Source organism: Rhinatrema bivittatum, chromosome 1, assembly GCF_901001135.1.
Source record: "Rhinatrema bivittatum chromosome 1, aRhiBiv1.1, whole genome shotgun sequence".
NCBI lineage: Eukaryota > Metazoa > Chordata > Amphibia > Gymnophiona > Rhinatrematidae > Rhinatrema > Rhinatrema bivittatum.
Genome location: NC_042615.1, coordinates 495,702,685 through 495,725,657, shown reverse-complemented (window position 1 = coordinate 495,725,657; position 22,973 = coordinate 495,702,685). Strand labels below are relative to the sequence as shown.

Sequence of the window (22,973 nt, the reverse complement as noted above, 5' to 3'; positions counted from 1 at the left end):
ACAGAAAACATTTTACTTTAATTTTTGCATGGACGGAATGGGGAAAAATGATGATCCTGATATTAAAAAAAAATCACTTAAGCCAGAGAAGTTTATCCAGCTAACTTGCCGATCTGCACAGCAGCTGAACATGCAGCCTTAATATGTTTTATCCAAACCCAGAGACCTGTTAGTTTAATTAAGGGACAGTGTTTTTTTTTTCACTCACAAGGCAACATAAACTTTTCATAGCATCTCCATCGGGAGAGCTGGTGTTGGGTTCAGCAGGGGAATTTATATGTTCATTTACCGAAAGTGGAAGACCGGATGAGTTAATTTGGTCTTTTTTTTTCTGCTGTCATTTACTATGCCACAGAAAGGGAGAAGTTCACTGTTTAGCCGTATCTCCATTTTATCTGGCAAAACATCCCGTGCAACCAAATGTACTCCGCCCCCATTAAAAGATGATTAACATTTGTAACCCTTTTCCCCCAACTGTAGTAAGCAGGTCCCTTAGATCAGCACTGCCATATACTCACTCAAAGATAGGTGAATGCCTATGAGACTCATCGTGACCTTCTGGCTCAGCTATCAAGCTAATTGTTTCGCTATCTTGCCTTCTGGAATTACTTAAACAATATATTTTTTTAAACAATTATTTTAGCCAAGCCACTTTAAACATGGGTGCAGTGTAACTAACTGTACATGACTTCCAATCTGCAGTCGTCATCCCTCTCAGTATTATGGCTAAACCACAAGAAAGTGAGCGGGCTTGAGCTAAGGAATATCTTGCACTGTAAGTGTGAGCAAGCAATACTAAATTAAAAAGCCTCCAGCTGAATAACAGGTTGCGGTTAGATGCACAATTCGTAGCAAAGCAAACCGAGAGCCAGAGCTAGACTGATCTAGCAGGCCATACAGTTAGTCAGTATTTTAACACACACACAGTATGAGGGTAAAAGGTGGGACTCCTGACAAACATTTTGTACGGTTTATTCCGTTTTCAAATGAAATCCGATAATCTCTTGTTACCTGTTACTGTATTTCACTTCTTCTCCATTCTTGGCCCAGCTGATGGATGGCTTTGGATTCCCCTCAGCTTCACAGTGGAGGAGCACGCTCAGTGTCCCACTTGCTAGGGCCACGGTCTGCCCCAGGTGGGTGATAACTTCGGAGGCTGAAAGCTGCTGCGCAGCAGAAATCTTCCTCAGTATCACTGGTTTCCTGTAAGGCCTGTCTAAGCTGCCCGGCAGCTCTGCCTCAGGGGTTGATGTTCTCCAGGAGCTGGAGGAACCAGAGCCGGGCTTGTAAAATGGGGAATCCATTGAACTGAGCCCAGGTCTTTTCTCCTGCTGCTTTGCACTTAACTTGTAGTTTTCTGGGTGACTCTTGAGCATATCATGTGCCAGCTGTAAAAGGAACTGCCTGCTATAAATGTCCTGGAGTTCCTCAGGCTGCTGGGATAAAGTCCTCATGATGTCATCTAGACGTTTCTGCTCTGTGTCAATGGTGAAAGGGAGGCTATATTCCTGGCTGTGGTCTTCCTCAGAGGAAGCATTCCTTTCCCTGGAGTCCTGTAGGTCCCAGGGCTCTGAGTGTTCTCCCTGCCATACTTTCAGCTCCAGAAGTCTGGAGACAATGTCATCGTATCGGCTGCTAGGATCGGCAGGTAGCCCTCGTTTTTCAGTCTTACTGCCGTTGAAGAGGATTCCATTATGCTGTTTCTCCTGGGGACTGAAGGCCTCGTTTAACCTGACTTTCCTCGTGGCTTCCTCCTCCCCCCGGTCAGCTGACGAATGGCCGATGATTTTGTCAGTCCCATCAATGAGCTTGACAATAAAATGCTCTTGTGCTGTCCCTGCAATGCAGGTGTACACGCCGGCGTCTGAAGATCTCAAACGGTGGATCTTGACGTAGCCGTGGGGCGCCACCGTTACGTGGGCTGTGCTGACGAGGCGCTTGCCGTCCTTTTCCCAGGCAATGAGTGGCTTGTGGAACCTTCTCACGGGGCATCTCAGGACAACAGAAGTCTTGGGCAGCAGGTAAGCATACCCACCCACGGTGAACTGCAGTTTTTTCTGTTTCCTTGCCTGAATGTAAACTTTCTTCAAGGCCAATATATGGGGGCTTTGCTTCTGACCAGGTCTGCTGTGCCCTGAAGTATAATGATGATAATTTTAATTAAAATTATATTTACAAAATTAATTTACAAGATGATGCTAGCTGACAAGGTCATTTTTGCAGCATTTTATCTGTACTGTGAAATCCAAAATAATATAAGCGTGTCACCACATACCTATTAAATTTAAGAAAACTGATTAAGCACTGAAGAACAGTGGGTCCCACCGTAGGTGGTCTAAGGTGTTAGAGCTTCAGCCCCAAAAGAAATATACATGTTTTATGATTAAAGCACCTGAAAGGCTCTTATTAAATTGACAGAATAAATTGACAGTTGGATTTGAAATACAGTAAATAAATATAGCATTTTCACCCAAAGGTCAGTGATGAACAGTATGACATCAGGAAAAAATGACCTGTTTTATAAATTCATTTCTTCTGTACATACAACCAGTTTATGTTGATGTGAGGAATATGGATCTAGATGCTTCCACTATTAATATTGTAATTAAAATAATGCGAAAACTACAGGGAGCCAGAGATGGAAAATAATTAAAAATGCTTGAACAGCCTAATGCAGTTTAAATCGTTCTTTGACACAGTAGGTTGTTAATGTTCTGTGGCCACCACTAAAATTCTCCTAGTTGCTTTGCTTTGTTCAGAGAAACTGCTTTCAAAATGCATGCCAGTACATGCGTACAATAAAATACCGAGCATGGGTGAGTGTGTTTGCCCAAACTGTGTTTTAAGACAGTATTTCCCACTCCGCTCCTGGAGGCTCACCTAACCAGTCGGATTTTCAGGATATCTATAATGAATATGCATGAGATAGATATGTATACATTGTAGACCCAGGGTATGCAAATCCATCTCATGCATATGCATTGTGGAAATCCTGAAAATCTGACTAGCTAGTGTGCCTCTAGGAGAGGGGTGGGAAGTTAGGAGTTGAAATGAAATAAAAGGGTCCAGAGTTAACTTTAGTTAAACTTATGCCAGTCGCGTCAATATTCAGATATATCAACAATTACCAAGTTGAGGCAAATTCTGATGGTGTCCCTGTGAAGCAGTACATTAATTTTTCAAGTGATAATAGTGACCGTATCTCATTGGCTTATTTATAAATTGAGAGTGGGGAAAGGGCAAATGAACCTTCCAAAATAAAAGGCAATAGCGTACTGTGGGAAGGAGGGCATGGTATCCAGGCACCAGCCTTGGGATCACCACCAGTGCTGTAAATGCTGCTGAGTCACTCATAGGCATCATCGCCATGTGAGGAGGACAAGTGCTGCCCCAAATACTTGTGTAGTGCTGCTCTCTCTGGACATGCGCAAGGAAGAAGCCAGCATCACATCAGCCCCATGGGTCAGAAGGAGCTCAAATTATTTTGGCCCATGTGCTAGGAGGAGGAGGAGCTAGCAAAATGTCTACCCATGAATGGTTTGTGTCCCATCTGCTGGTGTGAGCAGAAAGAGGTGGACATTGGGACTAAGGATAAGTCAAGACTGGTAATGATGGACTGGAGATAGGAGGAGGGTTGTGCTGGCGAGGGATGGGAGAAAAAATGTGTGTGTGTGAGAGAGAGAGCATACGTGTGTGAGGAGTTAGAGAATACTTGTGAGAGAGAAGCTGAAGCATCCCAGGCTAAGGCTGGTGGCACTGGATTGGAGGCTGGAAGCAGAGTGCTGAGGAGAATGAGAGAGTGTGAGTATACGAGAGAGTCATTATGTATGTGAGTAAGCGAGAGAAATTCTCAGTTAGGAAGAAGTAAGAGAGGGAAAGTTTCCTTTCCTGTTCAGATCCATTGTATCGTTGGGGGAAGGCAAAGGGTAGAGAAAGTTTGCCATACACCTCTCTCTCCTGCTAATCCATGCCAAACACTGGGAGGGGGAAGAGGCAGAGAGTGCAAATGCAAATATTGTCCCTTGGGTGTTGGAGACTCATAGTACACTACAGATAAAAATGACATTTTTTGGCTATCGCTAAAGTTAAATTGTGGAATTTTGTTGAGTATTTATCTTTAGCAATGTCTTAAAACTGATAGAGAAGACAAGTCTTTTGTCTCTTGTAATGTTCTGTTTAAGATTTCATTCTTAAAAATCATTAATAACTACCCAGCCCTAGAACACTCATATTGATGTACTTGGAGTTCCACTGCATCTATGATACTAACCATCAAATTGTTTATTCTAATAATATATTTATAACATAAAAACTTTTGTCTTGTGTTAGCAGAAATAATTTTCACTAATTTAAATATTCTCCTTTATCTTCCAGTGGAAATAATTATGCCTATATAGCTCTATTTTTTTATTTACAATTTGAAATTTTTATTTTGAAATCTCCCCCCAAAAATTACACATAATAGTCTGACATATCCAGACTTGTTATTCAGTCCAAAGTACAGCAATACAAAAAAAAAGTTCTACAGTGGTAGTTACATAAGTAAAGATACTCCTTCCCCAATCCCCCGTCCCCTATGCCTCTTGAACTCAAGTACATTAAACAAGAAAGAGGGAATATAGAATATGTAACCATCAGGAAAATATAATAATACAATAGCTATATTTCTAGAGATAACTGTTGCACCATGCAGGAAATGGTTCCCAAATCTGAACATATTTTTTTTAATATTTTACAGGTCACTGTTAATTTCCCCATATAAAATACAGACCAAACGTGCTTCCGCAAATTAAGTACAGATGGCATGGCAGGGTTCCTTAAGAAGCTGCCATCTCACATCTAGCATTAACTATAATATGGGACATAAGTTTAAGTTTATTCACAGGGTTACTAGAGGGATAAAGAGATAACAAAAGGATTTTAAAATCCATTGATATCTAAGTGTTAACTGTGGGGCAGATTTTTAAAGGGGTACGTGCGTAGGTTATGCGCGTACCCCCCGAAAACCTACCCCAAATCCCCCTGCGTGCGACGAGCCTATCTTGCATAGGCTCCGGCACGCGCAAAGCCCCGGGACATGCATAAGACCCGGGGCTTTCCTGGGGGGGCATGTCGGGGGGAGCATGCCGCGGCCAGTGCGTCATCGGGGGTGTATCGCGGCCGGCGCGTCATTCGAGGGTGGGGCCTCGGGCGTGGTTCCAGCCCGGGGGCGTTTTGGGGGCATGGCCGAGGCCTCCGAAACAGCTCCCGGGCTGGGGAATCGCGCGCCGGCCAGCTGGCAGGCGTAACTTTTAAAACAAAGGTGGGGGGGTTTAGATAGGGCTGGGGGGGTGGGTTAGGTAGGGGAAGGGAGGGGAAGGTGCGGGGGGTGGAAGGAAAGTTCCCTCCGAGGCCGCTCCGATTTTGGAACGGTCTCGGAGGCAGGCTGCGCGGCTCGGTGCGCGCAGGTTGCCGATTTTGGGCAGCCTTGCGCGCGCCAACCCCGGATTTTAAAGGATACGCACGGCTACGCTCGTATCTATTAAAATCCGGCGTACTTTTGTTTGCGCCTGTCTCATCCCCCCACTCAGGCTTCAAACCCAAAGATAAATCATATTAGTAAATAGCGCACAAAGCCATCTTTGAGAAGTTTTACTCCTTCAGAAATAGCAAACTTTTGCCCCTAGATTCCTGCATGCAAATTTTTATTAAATCAGTCGCCAATGAGCTGCTGCTATTCAAAATGATGCAGATCAGCTTATTAACTAATGGCGTGTAAACTCTGTGCAAACTTTTCTTTGCAAACAAGGTCTAAGTTTTATATTTTGCACAGTCTCTAGTAGCAAAATTTTGCATGATATTTTTCTACCTGGCTCATTTCTTTGTTAGAAAAATAGTACATTGAATTAGAAATACTGCATATAAAAAGGGCAGTTTAGTAGATTAGCCTAATCTAAAAGCCACATACAGCTCAGACCAACTTGGGAAGAAACATTGTTTATATGACTATCTTTTTGGCAGGCACAAAGGGCCAGGTTTGAACCCCAGTAGGCAGCTTGTAGGTGCTTTGTATTTGTATCCCCGTAAGCAGTTTTTTAAAGGAAAACCTGGGGGTTGGGGGCTGTACCTGCTGTACAGGTATGTGCAGGACAGTATGCATGGGACTTTCCAAATAAAATCCCCACGCACACTTTCCTATTTCTGCCTTTACATATTAGACTGGCACACCCCTTCCTGGCACCGCAAAAGTATGTACACTGTGAAACTGTGCACTTTTACTCACATTGCAGGGGGAAGGGAATTTTCACATGGCCCATCTAGCTGGGTTAATTCAGATCTAGACATTTTAATGTGGATAGATCTACTTGAAAATTGCCCTCATAAGTTGCACTATTCATATAGGACCCAACCTGGTCCAAACCGGCAGGTCTGGGTTGAAGGTATTGAAAAAAATTACAGTTTTTGAAACTTTCAGGGTGATGCAATAAATCACATTAGGGCCCTAACACACCTTATATCGCATATATTGTGCAGTATACGCAATATTTTGCATCTCCCTGCCCAGATACCCTTCCCTGTTACAATCACCTTCTTTGTATGTGATTTGCATGCATGAATAATACAAATGCATGTAAAGAAGGTCATGCATAGTCAATTTGATGTTAATATTTTATGGCAGCTGACCGAGAAGGTGGTCAGTTGCGATGAAATAACAACACCTCATTGAAATGCATTCGATGTGCAGCGGGAGGCCCGAGAGCCTAATGTGGGTCCTGAGTTTCCCACTGTACATTTAAAGTGGCAGAAAAAAATAAATAGCGGCAAATGGGGAGGTTGAGCGGGGGGGGGGGGGTCAGTGCTGTTCCCTGTCTCAACCTGGGGCCACCAGTTGAGGTGGCCCCGACTCCCAGAAAATGTAAAGAATAGAAAGATTTAGATGCACAGCAATGGCCCCTCCACTCCTCCCTCCCTCCACGTCCATCAAGAAACCCTCTCCCCCATTTCTATCAAGAAGAACCCCTCACCCCCTAAGACCGAGTATGTACACTGTGAAACTGTGCACTTTTACTCACATTGCAGGAGGAAGGGAATTTTCACATGGCCCATCTAGCTGGGTTAATTCAGATCTAGACATTTTAATGTGGATAGAATTACTTGAAAATTGCCCTCATAAGTTGCACTGTTCTATAGAATCCAACCTGGTCAAAGCCGGCAGGTCTAAGTTGAAGGTATTGAAAAAATTACAGTTTTTGAAACTTTCAGGGTGATGCATTAAGCCACATTAGGGTCCTAACACACCTTATATCGCTTATATTGTGCAATACATGCAATATTTTGCATCTCCCTGCCCAGATACCCTTCCCCCACCTCACTAAAAAAAAAGGAGCAGGTTCCTCATCCCCCTACACCCTCTCCCCCAACCCCCCCGACCCTGTGAAGGGACTCACATAGGGGCCAGTTGCACCTTTGCACCCACCCAACCTGACCTTGCCCCAAGCCATGTGACTGGATTGGATGCTTTTTCCAAGGAGGAGGAGTTATTTTTCTCCTTTGCTTCTGGCCTTGTATCCTTATTGGTGCTCAATATAGTATCCAATTCATTTCTGTGATTTCAATAGATGGTGCCTTTATGTAGATTATGGCCTTGTTGATCTTACTGATCATGCTTTTTATTTTGGATATCAGGTTTATCTTAGGCAGCCATTCCCTCTCCTAGCACCGAGCATATATATCTATTTCTATATAAATCAGGAGCTGAACTGCCAACTCCTCTGTCATGATCTCTCTCCTGCCTTTCCTCCTTACTGTGCTTCCTGCTTTGCCTTACATTGCTTTCATTCTCATATGGTGCACCATAATCATTCACTGTATTTCACTGTGGAGCTCCTTAGCTGTTCCAGTGCTTTTCTTCTGGTGTACCTTTCTTCTGGCACTCCTTACTTGCTCCTGTACCTTTTTTTTTTTTTTAATTTTGAAACACTTCTTACCCACCCTTCCTATGTTCAGGGCGAGGTACAACATAACATTCATAGTTGGCTACTTAATATAAATAATAATAAATAAAACTTATCAGATAAAATAAAACACGAATAAAAGTTACAAGTAAATATTAAGACCAAAATAAAACATCATAAAAACATAATAAAAAACACAAGATAAGATTAACCTTCAAAGGCTTGTTTAAAGGCAAGGGTCTTTAGGGCTTTTTTGAAAAACTTGGGTTGCTTCTGATGCTCCTTGCTGACCTTGCACCAGTCTTATTCACTGGTGTCTCACTCATTCCCTGCCCTGATAGTTTCACCTCTCTTCTGGAGTCACTTAGCTGTTCCAATGTCTTTCCCTTACATTAATCCTCATGTGCTGCACCACTCTCACTCACTGGTATTTCTCGCGTTCCCTCCTCCAGCTGCTGTGACTGATTCTGTTTCTTTTTCCTGGTACTCCTAGGTTGCTCTGGCAACTCTCTTCTGGTCTTCTTTAGCTGATTCTGCTTCTTTCTGTCGGTGCCTCTTGGCTGCTCCAGCACATCTCTTATTCCAGCCTCTCTCTTTCTGCAGCAGCTTTTTATTGCTCTAAAATTATACCACCTACATATTTCTTTTCCTTAATTTTTGCTATTAAAGATCTTATATTTTGGTCAGTTGTTTTCAGCAGCTTTTTTCTGGAATGTTATTCCTCTTTCTTCCAGGTTTTAACATGTAAACACTTTTGATTTAAATATGTAGGGTATGTGGCATAAAGATAGCATTACATTATGTCCTTTTTGTCTTCAGCAGTCCGCATAATTGTTTCTCTTCTTAATTTTTTAATTACATTCTGTGGGCTGTCAACTGCTACAGCGGATCTAGGAACAAGTTCAGCAGGGCCTATATATACCAAGATTGTTATCCTTATCTAAGGAATCTACGCTATTGCTACCACCATCATTAGTCTTAGTGCTGTGGCTAAGGGTGAGCACCTTTTTATCTTGGGTGTCACATTGCCAGTATGCATTTTTCAATTTCTGTCCTTCTATACTTTAATAGTACTGTTCAGCTTGCTGAAATTTAGCCCCGATGTTGTACAACGAGGTCACAGCATGAAGGTACTCAGCAAGACTTAGTGAGAGAAATTTACTTCATTCAATTTTTCTCTCACCTCAGACACCTGTACTGGTATCATGGTGTTCATTTTCTATATATTTATGTATGTGTGCTGTTAACAGTGCACTCCCCCCTCCTCACCTTCCAGTTTATAATAACTGCAATCCACAACCCTAATTTATGATTCTTAATTCCTATGATGAGGTTATAGGTCTGCCTCCCGTAAAACCAGACCATCCTAACACACTGCAGAATTTTAGGGGAACATCATTCTGTGCTTTGTCTGTTCTGCATTCTGGCACCATATCCCCTCTTCCTGTCCACTAGACTGTAACAATGTCTAGATGAATCTCACATAAAATCCTATCTCTGGCCCTCCAAGTTCTCCCTCAACTTTGATTTAATATTTGCTGCAGATTATATATTAAGCTGCCATTTCTTGGTTTACTGGAACATATTTCCTTACAATCTGTCTTCCTAATGAACCAACTAGGCCATCATTGAGCCACTTTCATCACCTTGTTTATGTGCTGGCTTTGGTTCTATGTATTAAGTTTTCAGCTCTACTACTGTCAAATATTTCAAGTTCACTCTTAGCTTTAATGAGTTTGCCTTGCATAATCAGAGTTTGGATCTTTCAATATTGCTTTCTACTAGCTTTATGGACTAATTTAGTAATTTTCTATGCTTTCTCTTTTTTGAGATATATACAATATATATATATCCTCTATTAATGGTTTTGTAGGCCTCCCAAAGTGTAATTGCATTAGACATTGTGCCAGAATTATATCTGAAAAAACCATCTAAGTATATTTTCATATAACAGATACATTTAGTGTCTTTCATTAACTTGGAGTCTCCCAGGGTGTAGGATCTTTCTTACAAGAGTTATGCTCCATTTTTAATCTTGAAGGGCATGAGCTAAACATGTTTTATCTTTATAGAAGACTTCAACTATGCTATTTGTGTCACAGAAATGAACAACTAGTCCCACCTACTGTATATATACTGAACATTTGAACAGTAGGGATATTCTGCAGTATCCATATTATTACCCGGTCATTGCCCCACCAAAACAATTAGAATGCTTCCTGTGACCTCCGACGCCCCCAGTCTCCTCTGGACCCTCTTATCCCATGAAGTCTTTAAAATCCATTTAAATCTTCATGGAGCAACAGCAAGCTCAGGTCAGTTCTATCCCTCCCCTGCCGTTATTTCAAATGGTGCCAGTAGACGGAAGCCAGTAGCATTATTTCTTTTTTTCTATGTAAAATGGGACCAGCCAAACTTAGGCCAGTGCCATTTTGTATGCATTAATCTGCCGACAACACTTGTAAAAGTAGCAGAGGCGAAGCAGGAGCGAACAGCGTGTCAGGGAAGGACATGGGAAGTAGGGGTTGTTCTTGGGTGGGACAGGGACCGTATAACTTTTTAACAAAGCAAAATGACAGAAAATGAAAGAAACGGCGTTAGTTTTTCTTTTGTTTCATTTTATATACAAAATGGGAAATTTCATGAAAATTTCCCATTTTGTTTCAGTGAAAGCACATCCCTACTGGCTGCTCTCAATATTCTTTCTTAAGATCTAAAGTTTAGAAAATTAAATCGCAGCGTGCAGAGGGGGGAACTCAAGGAAAGAGTAGCTTAGCTGCAATCCTGTGAGCTCTCTCTGCTGCTATATTTTGCATGCCCTCCTATGGCTGGAACAAGTACTTCCCTAAAGTTTAAAATAAATTATTCTGCATTGCCTCCTTCCACTCCCTCTAATATGCTGATAAACCTTAAATTGCTCCTTTTCAAGATCATCAGTTTTCATTTTTTGCTTTTTAATATATATATATATATATATATTTTTTTTTTTTTTTGCAAGCTCTAAAACCACTTTTTCCAAGATTTTCCGTTTCTATTACTTCTTTGGTTCCTGTGTTCTGCCTCTTATCACTCCAGGCTCTCTGTTTTTAAACCTGCTATTTAATTTGAAAATACATCCATATTCCCTCTAATGATCTGATTGCAGATCTGAACTTGTTCATAAATTCACATAATATAGGACAATATTCTGACATAAGTCAGTGTCACTGGCATATCCTCAGGCCCGGTCAGGCTCAGTTGGCGCTGGCACTGGCACCGCTTCATCTGCTTTGCCGGTAACCTCTGCATACTTTCATTGTTGTGTGGCATACAAATCCTTTTTTGATTTTTCGCCCATTTCCTAACTCCCTGATGCAGGCTCAGGCATAGCTTGAAGTGGGCGCACCACCGTTGTCATCGTTTGCTTATCCTACACTCTTGCAGTGTGTGAGTTCACAGCATGTTACACAGTAGAGGGCCTACAGAGACCATGAAACAAAACAAGTGAGGGGGATTTCAAGGTGTAGGGGGAGAGCAAGAGTAGCATAAAAACTGGTCTAATAGAAAAAGCATAATGAAGAGCTGCAATGAAAGACCAAATCATATAAGAGGTAAGGGTAACACAGAATGGTAATATAGAATTGACTCAATCTTGCTAAGATGGTTGGGGGGGGGGGGGGGGCGGACGGAGAGGCAAGGCAGTTTGTAGAACGTCCAGCTGAAGTTCACAGGCAGGTTAATGGGAAGGGGGAGGCAATGTATACAGGTAGTACACAAAGCCAACAGTCAAACAAGAGGTAGAATGAGGTGGCCAGGCTCTTTCTTGTGTACCAGCCTATCATTTTTCAAAGCAAGGGGGATGAGGGGATCACTGGGCTCCTTCTGGTATAACTTTTACACTTGGCGGGAGGAAGTTATAGCTTCATGTCCTCCCCCAAGGGTTACACAAAGCTTTGCAGGGTTTGGGGAGGGAAGGGGTGTTTGTCCACATTTTTACACAGGGCAAAGGGGGCAATAGGACCAAAATGGCTCCACAATGTTTTTAACTTGAGCGTGTGGGGATAAGCCACTGCTGGCCCAAGAGTTGTTGTTGTTTTTTTTTTTTTTAAACGTATACAACTATATGCGGAGTACTGCCAGGTAGGGTTAAAGTTATCCGGATACATGCACTCGGATAGCTTTAGCTGAGAATATTCATTGGGAGACAGGCCCTGCTGAATATTTAGCTAAAGTTATCAAGTTACCTGGATAATTTAGCTGCTCGCCGATTATCTGAATATGGACTTCTGAACCTTTTCGATTTAGCTGTCCTAAAATAACAAGTCAGAATTTCTCGGGGCCTGTGAATCTGCCAGATTTCTTTCGTAAAGTCTCTTTATAAGTGCATGTTTTCATATTATAAAATAATGAACACAAAACAATTCTACGTACTTACTTGCACAAGGCGCTAGTGTACAGGGCCGGACCGAGGAAGGGAGGGGTGAGGCCAGACACATGGCGGGACTTAGCACCATGTAAACCCCAGTTTTCAGCAGCTTTCTGCATAGGGCGCTTCGAGTCTGGGTTCCCTCGCCACAGCTCGCTGAGCACTACCAAGATAAGGGATATAATAATTAGACAACTGGAACATTTTGAGATAAACACGCAAACAGAAACACGATACTGAGGCACTTCGATTTAAGGGGTGCTGCTTACAATGCACGTAGCGGCCCATGCACAATGTAGCCACGTTGCAAAGGGAAATCACCAGCATTGTTTCCCTTGAAAAATTTGGGGTGGCAAATGTACTCTGCTCCCGCTATTTGTGCGGATAGCCGCGGGGAGCCACAACAGAGCACGGGTTTCTGAAAATCCCACGTTCGTGCTAAACCTGCTCCCAGGAGCGCCTCTTTCTAACCTGGCCAGGAGTGTGCACAATGGAAGCCAGCGTGTGCGTTTTTATTGGGAGAGTAAAAGGGAGATATTCAGCCAATCCGCTTCACCCGGGGAAATGGCTTTGAAAATTGTGCTCAAGCTGTGCACTACGATATGTCATTAATGTGATTCAGAGCAGGTGAAGCTGAAATTTGTGCCCGAAAGGTATTGAAGCTAACAAGGAAAGTCAAAACCCAAACATTTTTTCATCTTTAGTGTAAAAGGGCCCCCAATATTTTGTATATACACATATCTATGTATATCTATATATAGATACAAATATATATAAAGAAATAAAAATGTATAACAGAAGTGAACAGATATACATAAATTCTGTCTATTTACTAGACCAGCTAACAGGCAAATGCCTTGAATAAAATTTCAAGCCCACAATGTGTTAATTTCAAGGTAAGGAACCAGCACCCAAAACTTTCAATTGGATGAAATTGTGCATTGCTTTCTTACTTTTGAAGGATGGTGAGCCAGAATCTGAAATTGGGGTTTCAAGGTTTCAGAACGGTCGGCTACTTCAGTCCCGGGAACACTGGCCTGGGGGAGTCTAAACTTGTTAGAACTCCGAGGCTAACCGGGGTCAGGCCTGGCTAGTACCTGGACAGGGGACCACCAGAGAAGAGCAGATGCTGAGGGCTGCAAAAGGCAACTACAAAACACTGCAGTAGTGTTCTGCCACAAAAAAAAAGGTCACAGGCACCCTGGTGGGGCCATGATTGTCTAACTCTCGAGACTCAGAAATAGGAGGAAAGAGGAGAGAGAAACCCCCTCCCCTTGGGGACTTCAAAAATGGGAGTCAGAAACAGGATAGATTTAAGCTTTAACCCTGTCAGATAAGTTGACTGATGTTTCTTGAACCACCTCATTACATCCAGCTTCACTAAAGGAGAAAATCATTCATAACCATGAAAACAAGATAGTATAATAAGGAATAAATGATTTTTTATAACATTATGCTTGCTAGAAATGTGAAAAACAATTCCAATAAACCCTGCTATACAGGAATTAAACAAAGAACTTAACATATGACATTGTATGTATATGTGTGTGTGTGTGTACATATAAATATATAGCTATATCTAACAGATGTGCTTCGTTTAAAGATATTGGTTCGGGCTTCGTATTGGGCGCTCCGTGGAAAATTTCGTTTTCTCACGGTTCTTTTTTTTTTTCCGGCAATTTCGACGAAGTGCGTACTAATGGGCCTTGCTGCGCACTAACAACCAGTCAGTGCGCACTCTCTCAGGATTAGTGTGCAGTACACTGAACGAGATAGTGCGCAGTAGCTAGATGTTAATGCACATTAGGGTCCATTAGTGCACACTAACAGTTTAGTTAGTGTGCACTAATAGAACTTACAGAAGAAGATTAATACCTCAGAAAATAAAATCAGTGGCTCCTAGAACATATAATTCTGCATATGTTCAGCAACGGAACGTCTGGTCCGTTACTGAATTGTAATGTGGCCTCTCCATAACATCATGAATGGACATCATGTACTACAATACAGTTGCTATGCATTGGTGAGATCAATTTGATATATAGCAAGACAGTTTTAATACAATATGCAGGATTATATATTCTAGGAGACACCCATTTTATTTTCTGAGGTATTAATCTACTGTTTGGTGCTTGAATGCAGACAAGAATACTTGAGAACTGAATGAATCACATAGCTGCGATACTATACTATGTTTAGACATGTGCAAAAAAAATTACCATAGTTTAATTTTTACTTCTAGGAAAATGGAGGACATTTAAATAACAGCCAGTGAGCAAAAAAAAAAAAAAAATTGATTTAACTTCATCACATGTTTAAACCTTCTTGAGTGATCCCATTATTGTATAGGATAGTTTTTCACTGTGAACTTCTGCCTTATATAATTTGCTTTTTTATATATACACACATACACACACAGATATATATAATATATACACACATATATATATATATATACACACACACACAATCATACACACACATACAACAAGAGTCTGAGACAGTTGCTATGAAGTTAGTGACTGATGGCACAACAAAGTGATTGGCCTGTCTTAAACTGTAAAAGATAAAAATGTAATCGAGAATCATTTTGGCAGGGGTTAATTCACTAGTTCAGTCACAGTGTTGTGTAACATCAGTTTTCAAACCTGGATTCTGCTTTTTTAGTCCAGCTGTAGCTGGGCAAGCTGCAGAGGCAGCATTCATAACCCCTTGGGGGAGGGTGTCCCAACAGTTACAAAACAGTGACACCTAGTGGCCAGAACCATGTATTGGATGCCAGAGGAAACCACAATCTGTGGCCTCGGCCAAGGACTTCATTGTAGTGACTGGGCTGGATGGGAGGGGGACCGGGTAAACATGGGGACAGTTCCCCTCTTCTAGATAGTCATGACTGAAGGTTCATGACACCATAGCGTCAGTCAAGGCTGGCTTCAATTCAGATGGAAATCCAAAGGGCCAGGAGGAAACTATTGGGCCATAAATAAAACACTTATCGTGGCAATTTGTTTTCAAAGAATAGTCATAGATGTAATCATATTAAACGCAGAGCTAGCCATGTTATTATAAATGCCCTGATTCAGTCATAGGGCACATGTCCTGTTTTCCATCAGACCATGCAATTTCCTCTACTCGTGTCATGTAGTAAATCAACTAGACCGATCTAAAAATAATGGACCCATCATCTCTGAAATCTGTTACAATTTAATTCATACCTACTGTATTGTATATGTTACATGTGGTTTTGTTACGGGTAGAAGCTAATGAGGAGTGCAGACGATGAGCGGTATACAGTAATAGGTACAGACCACAGTAGTAGGTAGTATAGCGCTGGTTATGTTCATGGAGCCTTGTCTTACAGAGCTTAACTGTGAATAAGCAATGAATATGTTAAAATGAATTCTTTGTTAAGCTTCTTCGATTGAGCTCTGTAAGACAAGTTTCCATGAACATAACCAGCGCTATACTACCTACTACTGTGGTTTGTTACTGGTAGGCCTATACTGGCATACATAAAAAAAAATCACCCAATAAGCAAAAGACATTTAGATCAGTAAGCCATTAGCAAGAACTGCTGAAGGAGACTAGAGAAGGTTGATCCCTTTCTTTAATTTTAATAGTTTTTTAAAATATTATCTTATAATGTCTATTTTACATAATTTAATGTATGTAATTTTCCCACTTTTGTTTTTCATTTATTTTGTCTTTTAATTTATTGTAAACCGTTTTTGTTCAGTATTTTATTGCTAAAACGGTACATAAATAATTTCAAATAAGTAAATAAATAAATAAATGTTGCAATCCCTCCTGCGGCCGGAGCCATGGGAGGTCTCTTACTTCCGCGGCCAGAGGCCGCTCGCATCCCCGGACTTTCCTAGCGGCAGGAGCTGCCCAACTGTTGCTCCAGCTGGTCCAACCCCCGATGCCATCTTGTCTCGCAGCCTAGAGGCCGCATCCCCGGACTTGCCTGCAGCAAAGGAAGCCACCTCCAGCCCTTCCTTCGGCGGCAGGGGAGCCGCCTCCTGGCATCGGGGCCTGCTTTGAGGCCCAACTTCCTCCTCTCCGGCTCGGCGTCACAGCGGCAGCATGGCCGCTGTCCAGGGTCCTGCCCCTTCCTTCCTAAGGGGCGGGCCTGTGGCTTTTTCGGGGATTTAAAGGGCCTGCGGCTGTTCCACCCCGGGGCCCTACCTGCAGGCTCCTCCCAGGGAGTTGCCTTCTTCTGCCTATAAATAGGCTGCCTGGTCATTCAGTCCTCGCTTTGGCAAGGGGCTAGGTCCTCCCAAGGACTCCTCGTCTCCAGCTCCTACCCAGGCATTTCTGATCTTCATCCATGGATCTTCTTGTATCTTCCTGGTCTCTGTTCTGATGTCCCTGATGTTCCGTGATGTTCCTGATGTTCCGTGATGTTCCTGATGTTCCGTGTAATCCCTAGCCTTATGTATTGGTCCTAATGCTCCAGGTCTTGTAGGACCCGTGCCTCCGGAGATTCCTTGCTTTTAATCCCAGTTTCCATCTTTGTCTTTCCAGTCCTGACTCCGGAGGATCCGAGGGATTTCTGCAATCCTGTGCTATGAGACTTCCTGAGCCTCCTGCTCTCCTCGTGGTCCGCGACCAGCCGCCCGGTTATGCAGGGCGCATAGGGGACAGTGCAGTCCGCGACCAGCCCCACGTGATGTGTAGGGCGCCTGAGGGTCTTGCTCATCCCTCTCTGTTTCCTGTCTTCGTCTCAAGCCACGCCCAAGTCTTCATTCCAGTGCCTTCAGCCTTCTCCCACTGTGACCTCTGTCTAGCCTGCCGCCTCTGCTGCACCCTGTGGCAGGTTCAAAACGGCTTGGAGTAGTCGGAGGAACACTCAGAAACCACCATTGCGTTGGTGGTCTCATGGGTGTGCAGGTCGGTGGAGGATTTGAGGCTCCTGACTCCCAGACTTGGACCGTTCACACCGCAAGGGCACACAATCTCCTCGTCCCACGCTGGAGAGCTCCCAGTTGCGCTCTGTTCCATCATCAGCGCAACAATAAATAAGACCAATCCTGGCATAGCCGAGTTCTGCCTCCATTATTATGCACGCTTAGCCAAGGCTCTTAACAGTTTACATGTAAAAAGGTTAACTGGCATTGCAGTGTCTGCAACTTACCTGTCATTCTAAAAGCACTAAACAGTATTAAGTAACACAGCAGGGCTGTGCATTCATCTGAAATGAAATGGAAATGTTAACAACATTTCCTGTATTGTGTCAGTTTGTTTTAAAAACAAAGCCAAACAAAATTGTGTTCCTTTAAAAGAAATAAATAAATAAAATAAAATATTGCAAATCACTTTGCCTGGAACCATCCAGGCCTTCCTCTGATTACCTCATCCATGGACTCTAACCCTATTCTTCTTACCTCACAGGAATAAGAGATCCCCAGTCATGTCTGCCTCGCCGGTGCGGCTACTGCCAGGCTAGTGCCATTGTTCATGTCTGACACCGACCTCGGCAGAAATGAACAATGGCTCTGGGCCTTGATCTGCTGGAACTATTTGCAAAAGCTGCACCGGCGAGGCAGGAGTGAGCAGGGATGGCTCCTGTCCCAAGAAGAAAGAAAGACAGAGTAAGAGGATAATAATAATAACAATAATAATTTATATTCCGCCTTTTTTGACACTTCAAGGTGGATTACTATCAGGAGGGAGGAAGGGCTGATGGGGATCTGAGGAGGGTGAGAAATGCTTGGGAGAGAGTTTTCTTTTGTGGCAGGGTCCGGATTTTTTGCTTTGTTTTTCGTTTCGTTTCTTTTTTTGTTTTAAGTGTTTATTTTTCTCATTTAAAATAAACAAAAGGAAATGAAATAAAAAATGAAGGAAGGGGGAAAAAAGAAAAAAATGCATGGAAACAAAAAACAAACGTCTGTGTACTCCCCTGTAACATTCGGGGGGGGGGGAGGGGGGGGCCGTACTGTTACCTGCGTCCAGTCGGAAAGAGCCCACTCTGCCGGACAATCTTCGTTCTTGCAGTCCTGCTGGGATACGGGTGCCAAAGAAGAGCAAAACGTTTCCGGCAGCTCCAAAATGCTTCCGTCAGCCAGGCGCTGTTTACAGAGCACATCTCGTCTCTGGATGCCACCGCCACACGTCTGCGAGCACTGCAGAGAGGGTGAGGGAGAGTGGGGGCAGAGATGATATTCTAAAATTCCATAGGACCAAGGCCAAATACTGGTCAAGGGGCAACTGAAAGGCAACTATCAACTCAAGATTGCAAAGTCCTTCAGAATACGGCATGGGGCTGTGAAGCTGAAAGCAGTAGCGCTGGACATCGTAAACTATCACGGTGACAAACACACAGGCAGATTTACAAAGCTGCCATATTATACCCCGAGAGGGGGGAAATATCGTGGTCGTGGTGGTGGTGGTGGGGGAGGGGGGGGAGATGGTGTTTCTGCGATATTTCGCCCCTCCCCGGTACAATAATGCGGACATTTCAACACAATATTTTTAACTGCAGAAAACCCCCCACAATAAAACGTGTCATGCGGCCACTTCACCCAGGGCCGCCAACGTGTGAATGTGCCACGCAGCCTGAAAACAAACCCCACTTCCCCCCACCAATTCCAATATCCCCCCGGGATTCTTTCAAGACCCCCGCCACCTCTAGAGGAGGCACGGTCTAACAAAAGTAACTTTAAAAAAACAACAGCGATGCCCTGAACCTTTCCAAGTAAATGACCCCAGACTCCAAAACACAACCCCCTCCCTCCCCCCCCAGCTTCCCCCCTTCCATAGATTCCCTGGTTTCTAGTGGGCTGGACCCCTCCCTCTCTTACCAAGAAAATAGACTCTGGTAGTCTGGTGCATCCCCAGACTCCCCACATCTCAAAGTGGTGGCTTGGAGCACCCCGTAGCTCCTGGCCCGACCGATGCCATATTTCAAAATAGTGCCGACTGGCCGTTACCCCTATTACGTGATTTTATTTACTTATTTTATTTATCAGGTTTTATATACCGTCATTAAAAGATTTTCCATGATAACGGTTTACAAAGTGTTCAAAATCAATAAAGTAATCATAAAAGAGAAAGATACAATAAATACATTACAATAAATATATTGTAATTACAATATTTCTTGCTAAAAAGAGTTGGAACTTATAATATCAAAGAGAAATAACTATATATCAAATAAACACATGCATTATTATGTGATGGGAAAAAGGCCGGTCTACGCCATTTTGAAAGATGGTATCAACTATGTCTGGAGCTATGGGGTGCTCCGGGCTGCCAGCAGACCACCAGGGATTCTTCTTTGAGGTGGGAGAGGGAGATATGAGGCAGGGAGAGGGTGGTCTGGTGGCCCCTCTAGACCACCAGAATCTATTTTCTTGCTAAGGACTGGGGAGAGTGGGAAGGGGGGCCAGCCCACTGGAAATCAGAGACTGAATCTAGGAAATGTATGCCTTGGGTCGGGGGGGGGGGGGGGGGTGAACGAGGACGGTGTTTTGGGTTTGGGAATCTGAGGTCATATACTTGGAAAGAGGAGGAGTTTGGGAATGCAAAATTAAATCTATTCTTTTAACTTTTCTTATTCTGCGCCACCTCTAGATACGGTGGATGGAGGTCTCGCAAGATACCCATGGAGGATTTTGAAACTTGGCTGGGGGGAGATCGGAGATCACTTTTGGGCTGCATTGCCCTTTAAAAGGCATCCTGGGTACATTGGGATGTGCTTTAGCATCCCGATGTCCCCAGTATGAAATAACTACAGTTTCTTCAAATGTGATAAAATAATGTGGCTGATTGTTTTTTGCCAGCCACATTATTTTATTAGCATTTTATTTCCTCTGTATTAGCTGCTTTGCATGCATTAGGCAATTTTATGCATGCATATGAAAGCAAAGCAGCTAATTTCAACAGGGGGTAGATATTTAGTTTATACAAAGTATAATATTACTGCAATATGGGTATATTGCAATATAAATGCGTTTTATATGCGTTATACCTTTATTGCAGTTCAGTAAATCCACCTGAAAATTTAATATTCTGAGGCTCCACAATATTGCTTAAAAAAAAACAACCCAGTCATACCATTTTTTCAATTTAAGATTGTTTTTAACTGCCATTCCACAAAACAACCCTTTGGAGTTCTTTGCCTGAACAGTTTAGGCTACTTCACTATACAAAAACCTTTAAGAAATGATTGAAAACTTATTTCTTCAGCAGGCATTTGCCTAGGTTAAGTCGGAGGTAGTTATTTGAAAGCAGATCATTTGTATGATGTTTTGGATTATTTGTTTTGCTTGTCTGGTTTATTTTATTTCTGCATTGTGCATGTTTTGTATGCTACTTTCAACTATAGTTATACATGCAGCATATACATATTTTAAATAAATAAATAAATAAATAAATAAATAATAAATGCATCGTTTATGGCTAGTTAGCATCACCCAAAAGTAGCCACATCAGAGTCTTCTGATCCTCCTTAAGCATGTGCATTCATTTTGCACAAAAGTGCAAAATGTAACAAATGAGGCAATTTTTGGTTCATATAAATTGTAGAAAGTGAAAATAGATCTCGGACAAATATACACAAAAAAAATCCAAAAAATGGTCTCCGATGGAACCAGGCCTTGGTGTAGTCCTGTCCCCAGAGCCAGGCCTGAGGCTGGATCTTGGTTACTGAGGCACAGGACTATGTCCGAGGCATAGGCCCGAGGCCCAGAACAGGGTCCAACACTGGAGCCTGGCCTATGACTAAGCCTGATGCTGTGGACCGGCCGAGGATGAGTCCCAATCGCAGAGGTCCAGGCCTAGGGCTTAGGCCCAGGTCCCAGCCTGGAGGCCCAGTAGAAGGCCTTGCATCCTTTTCTTGCTTGATGCATCAACTTAAAATGCAGTGCTACCCCTGGATGTCATGTTATGTGATTTGGTGGAGGGCGTTGCAGTAATGTTATTGCAGAACAACTAGCAGGCAGAGGATGCCATTTCAAATTGATGGATCAAGCAAGAAGAGGATGCAAAAACTACTCCTGGGCCTGGTCTGGACTTGGGCGCCAGCAATTGAGACACTAGGCCCATGTGACCAAGACCCGGCCAGGCCTCAGTATCTGGCTTGGGCCTAGGTCCAAGGGTCTTGCCCGGGCCCCATCATTGAATCAGGGCCTGGTCCTTGAGCCTAGGTGTTGATCTGGGCCTCAACAATTAGCATCCGGCCTCATCTGGGCTCAGGAATTAGGCTCAGTCCTAGACTTAGACCCTAGGCCTGGGCCTCATTGACCAGAATCCAGCCTTGGCTGGCCCCCGGTGTCATACCTGGACTTGGGCCTTGGTCTGGGTCTCAGTGATTTTGACCCATCCTCTGTTGGACCTAGGTCTTGGGCCTTGGCCTTGACAATTGGGACTCAGCCTCAGCCCCAGGCCCAGGCCTTGGCATTGGTACTTGGCTTTGGCTGGGCCTCGGTGTTGGACCCAGGCTTGGGTCTGGGCATCAGTGACTGGGAACTGGGCCTGGGCCTAGGCCCAAGACTTGGTTTTGGAACCAAGCCTTGACTGAGCCCCAGTGCTGAAACCGGGCCTGGGCCTCAGCAACTGGATCCCAACCTAGGCCTGACTCCAGCATCAGATCTAGGCCTGGATGACTGAGATCCAGCCTCGGCTGGACCCCTATGCCAGGCCCAGGCTCAGGTCCAGGCCTCGGCAACTAGAAACCAGCCTTGGCTAGGCCCCGGCAAGTCTGGGTCTTAGCGATAGGATCAGGACTTGGGCCTGGGCTATGACCATTTGTCTTTTACATTGAAGTCAATGGGACCTTCAAAAAATTAATTGGATGAATCAATACATTTTTTTCATTTATCCAAAAATTAATGAAAAGAATGGAAGCACCCACGAAATGGAGGAAAGATGAATTTTTAAAGGCTGCTCATCCCTAATCCTTTTAAAAAGATTGCAATTAGCAGTATTATCTAAACAGATTATCTATGACTCTATCGCAGTACAGATTTTATATGGAAATATGGTCTTGTGTAATGCAATTTTGATATCTTATTTCATTTAATACTAAATCTGCTTAGGTTTAAAAAGCCAGAATTAGTGCTCTGCTAAATATAAGATTAACCTTTCTGCTGGTTTCATTTCAGAGATTATCAAATTTAAATAAGAGTTTAACTTTGAACGGCTTCTTCTTTATCAAATGCTACAAACTTTTACTATGTAATAAACATACATGCCAAGAACCGTTAAGTACTTTTAAATCTATCAAGGCATACTCCCATGCTTTCTTTCTGTTTTTACTGTGCTTAAAGCTGAAAACTATGGGGTAGATTTTATAAAGTTGCACGCATGCGTCCATGTACGCGTGCTACCCGTCGCGTGCACACTGACGCCCGATTTTATAACATGCACTCGAGGCTTTACGCGTGTCACCAGGCCTTTCTAAAATAGGCCTGGCGCGTATAGGTTTTTTAAAATCCGGCCATTAATTCTTTAAACTTTGTAGTGAAATCGTTATAACTTGATCTTTTGCCTTTAAAAGTGGATATGTGTGTATGGGGGGGAGGGGAGAACTTTTATGTAAAGAAGGTCTGGAAAGGGAAGAACAGACATTACAGAAGTAAAATAAATTCAACTCCTTCTAACGGGTTTATAAGGATTACTGCAAAATCAAT

At 43.1% G+C, this 22,973-nt stretch overlaps 1 protein-coding gene across 5 annotated transcripts in view; it reads right to left on the bottom strand.

The window, feature by feature from the left end:
• The window catches only part of ADAMTSL1 (ADAMTS like 1), a 1,467,826-nt gene that overhangs the window by 160,325 nt on the left and 1,284,528 nt on the right, over positions 1-22,973 (bottom strand). For all 5 annotated transcript variants that reach the window (XM_029608733.1, XM_029608741.1, XM_029608751.1 and 2 more), the window contains 3 exons: positions 18,285-18,464; positions 12,349-12,502; positions 1,012-2,134 (listed from right to left, as the gene is read on the bottom strand). In XM_029608733.1, the coding sequence (XP_029464593.1) occupies positions 1,012-2,134; positions 12,349-12,502; positions 18,285-18,464 (1,457 nt within the window). The remainder of the gene's footprint in view (positions 1-1,011; positions 2,135-12,348; positions 12,503-18,284; positions 18,465-22,973) is intronic.